The following is a 1,887-nucleotide window of genomic DNA, read 5'->3' on the forward strand; positions in this document are numbered from 1 at the left end:
GGAGTCGCACATGCGAAGCGCGAAACACAAAGCAGTGGAGTCGCACATGCGAAGCGCGAAACACAAAGCAGTGGGGTCGCACATGAGAAGCGCGAAACACAAAGCATCAAAATGGAGTTACAGAGAAACAGCCGGTATTTCTCAGTTTAGTTCCACCCTTGTCTCTTCAACGCCTCCACTTATCACCAAATCAAACATACTAAGAAAACCATACAAAGAAAAATAGCTGCAAAAAAGACTTAGCACTGGTTATGTTGGGGCTTTAAAACTGATTTGTTTGGTTCCCTGCTAAAACAAAGTTTGTGAATTCAGTTAAATAATTGTTGAAATATATCTGTCATTTGTGTGTTTTTAGCTTTCTTCCTGTATGGGAAGCTTTTCAACATTTGAAACGTTAGTGCAGTGGTTTATGTTAGAATAAACCTTTGGGTTTTTCTTGTGTTTCTTGTAAATTTGGTCTTAAATTTTTATTTTAAATGGCATTTGTAAGTCTTGAATTTAACTTGCCTTATGCTGTAGGAACCCTGGTAACATGGGAAAGTTTGGGAACTCAGACTGCATGTTTTCCCCATCCTCAGATTCCAACTCCGGGTTTGTCATTGAGGATTCCTACCAGGTCTGTGTGATGAAAGGCGTCAAGAAGTCTCTGACCAAATCCCAGAAAGCTCCATCCAAGAAACTAAAACCAGCGCTGGCTTCAAAAAGACACTCCTGCTGTTTCTCAGGTTGGTTTTATCACCTAAACACGTCTTCATTTTCCACTTTCATAAGTTTGTCCCACGGAGCTCCTCTCTGGAACCAGTTTTCATATATTTTAGAACCATTTTTCTCAAAAACTGACCACCTTTTAAGCCTAGCCTTAAAAGTAGACACGGACTAAAACTGGTAGTTGGTTCCACAGGAGAGGAGCCTGAGAACTAAAAGATCTGCCTCCAGTTCTACTTTTAGAAATTCTAGGAACCATTAGTAAGATCCACTGAATCAGTTTTTACAATCCATTATTTATTAACAATAAATGCCTTGTCACCGTTTATCTAGACCATTTTGAAGTTGGAAAAGCCTGCACTGATTGTTTTAGCTTTAGTGAGACCAAAACTAAAGAAAAAACTTTATTTATTTATACTCTTGATTAACAAAAACTAAACTTATGGTTAAAACAGTTTCACCTACAATAAGATCCACTTAAATTTTTTATAATCACCTCTTACAACTTGGAAAAAATGCACAGAGAGCCTCTCAAACTGCCTTATAATGCCACGACTATCCAGGAAATAATAAAAAAAAAAAAGGTAAACTACAAAGTTAGAATATTTAGAGGTGGAGAAATAATTTTATGACATTAAAAGGAAACATTTACATCTTAATACGATGGGAAGAAATAGAGAAACCATGAGAGAAATAGAATGTCAGTGAGAAATTCAATTTTTATTGTGGATGTAATTAGGGGTGTAAATCACATCCATCATGGCGATTCGATTCAGTATCGATTTCCTGACCCAACGATTCGATTATTTTCGACACTCAAGAATACACCACGATACGATTCGATTTGATTATTTGGTTCTATTTCTAAATCAATGAAAGCTGTAATATCGTTATGCATTTTTTTTTCTTTAGAAACAACAGCAAATAACAGAAGTAGAAAAGTTGTGCTCCACCCATTCCTATTAAAACCTGATTCACTGAAAAATAATAATATCCCTGCGTTATAGATTCTAAAAGGTCTTGCATAAAAAAATACTGCACAAAATCAGTGCAATGAGTGCAATGCAATACCTCTGCTCCAGACGTCCCGCCCCCTCCACAGACGCTCCGCCGCTCCTCTCCCAAATTGTAGCTGACCGCAAACAGTGTCGCAGACAGGAGGCCGGCTTGTTTTGTTTTTAT

At 37.5% G+C, this 1,887-nt stretch overlaps 1 protein-coding gene across 1 annotated transcript in view; it reads left to right on the top strand.

The window, feature by feature from the left end:
• Positions 1-1,887, top strand: part of zfp64 (ZFP64 zinc finger protein) — a 9,751-nt gene that overhangs the window by 3,368 nt on the left and 4,496 nt on the right. The window contains exon 3 of the mRNA XM_015373129.1: positions 579-725. Within this exon, the coding sequence (XP_015228615.1) occupies positions 579-725 (147 nt within the window). The remainder of the gene's footprint in view (positions 1-578; positions 726-1,887) is intronic.

Source organism: Cyprinodon variegatus, unplaced genomic scaffold (genome assembly GCF_000732505.1).
Source record: "Cyprinodon variegatus isolate N-32 unplaced genomic scaffold, C_variegatus-1.0 Scaffold81, whole genome shotgun sequence".
Taxonomy (NCBI): Eukaryota; Metazoa; Chordata; class Actinopteri; order Cyprinodontiformes; family Cyprinodontidae; genus Cyprinodon; species Cyprinodon variegatus.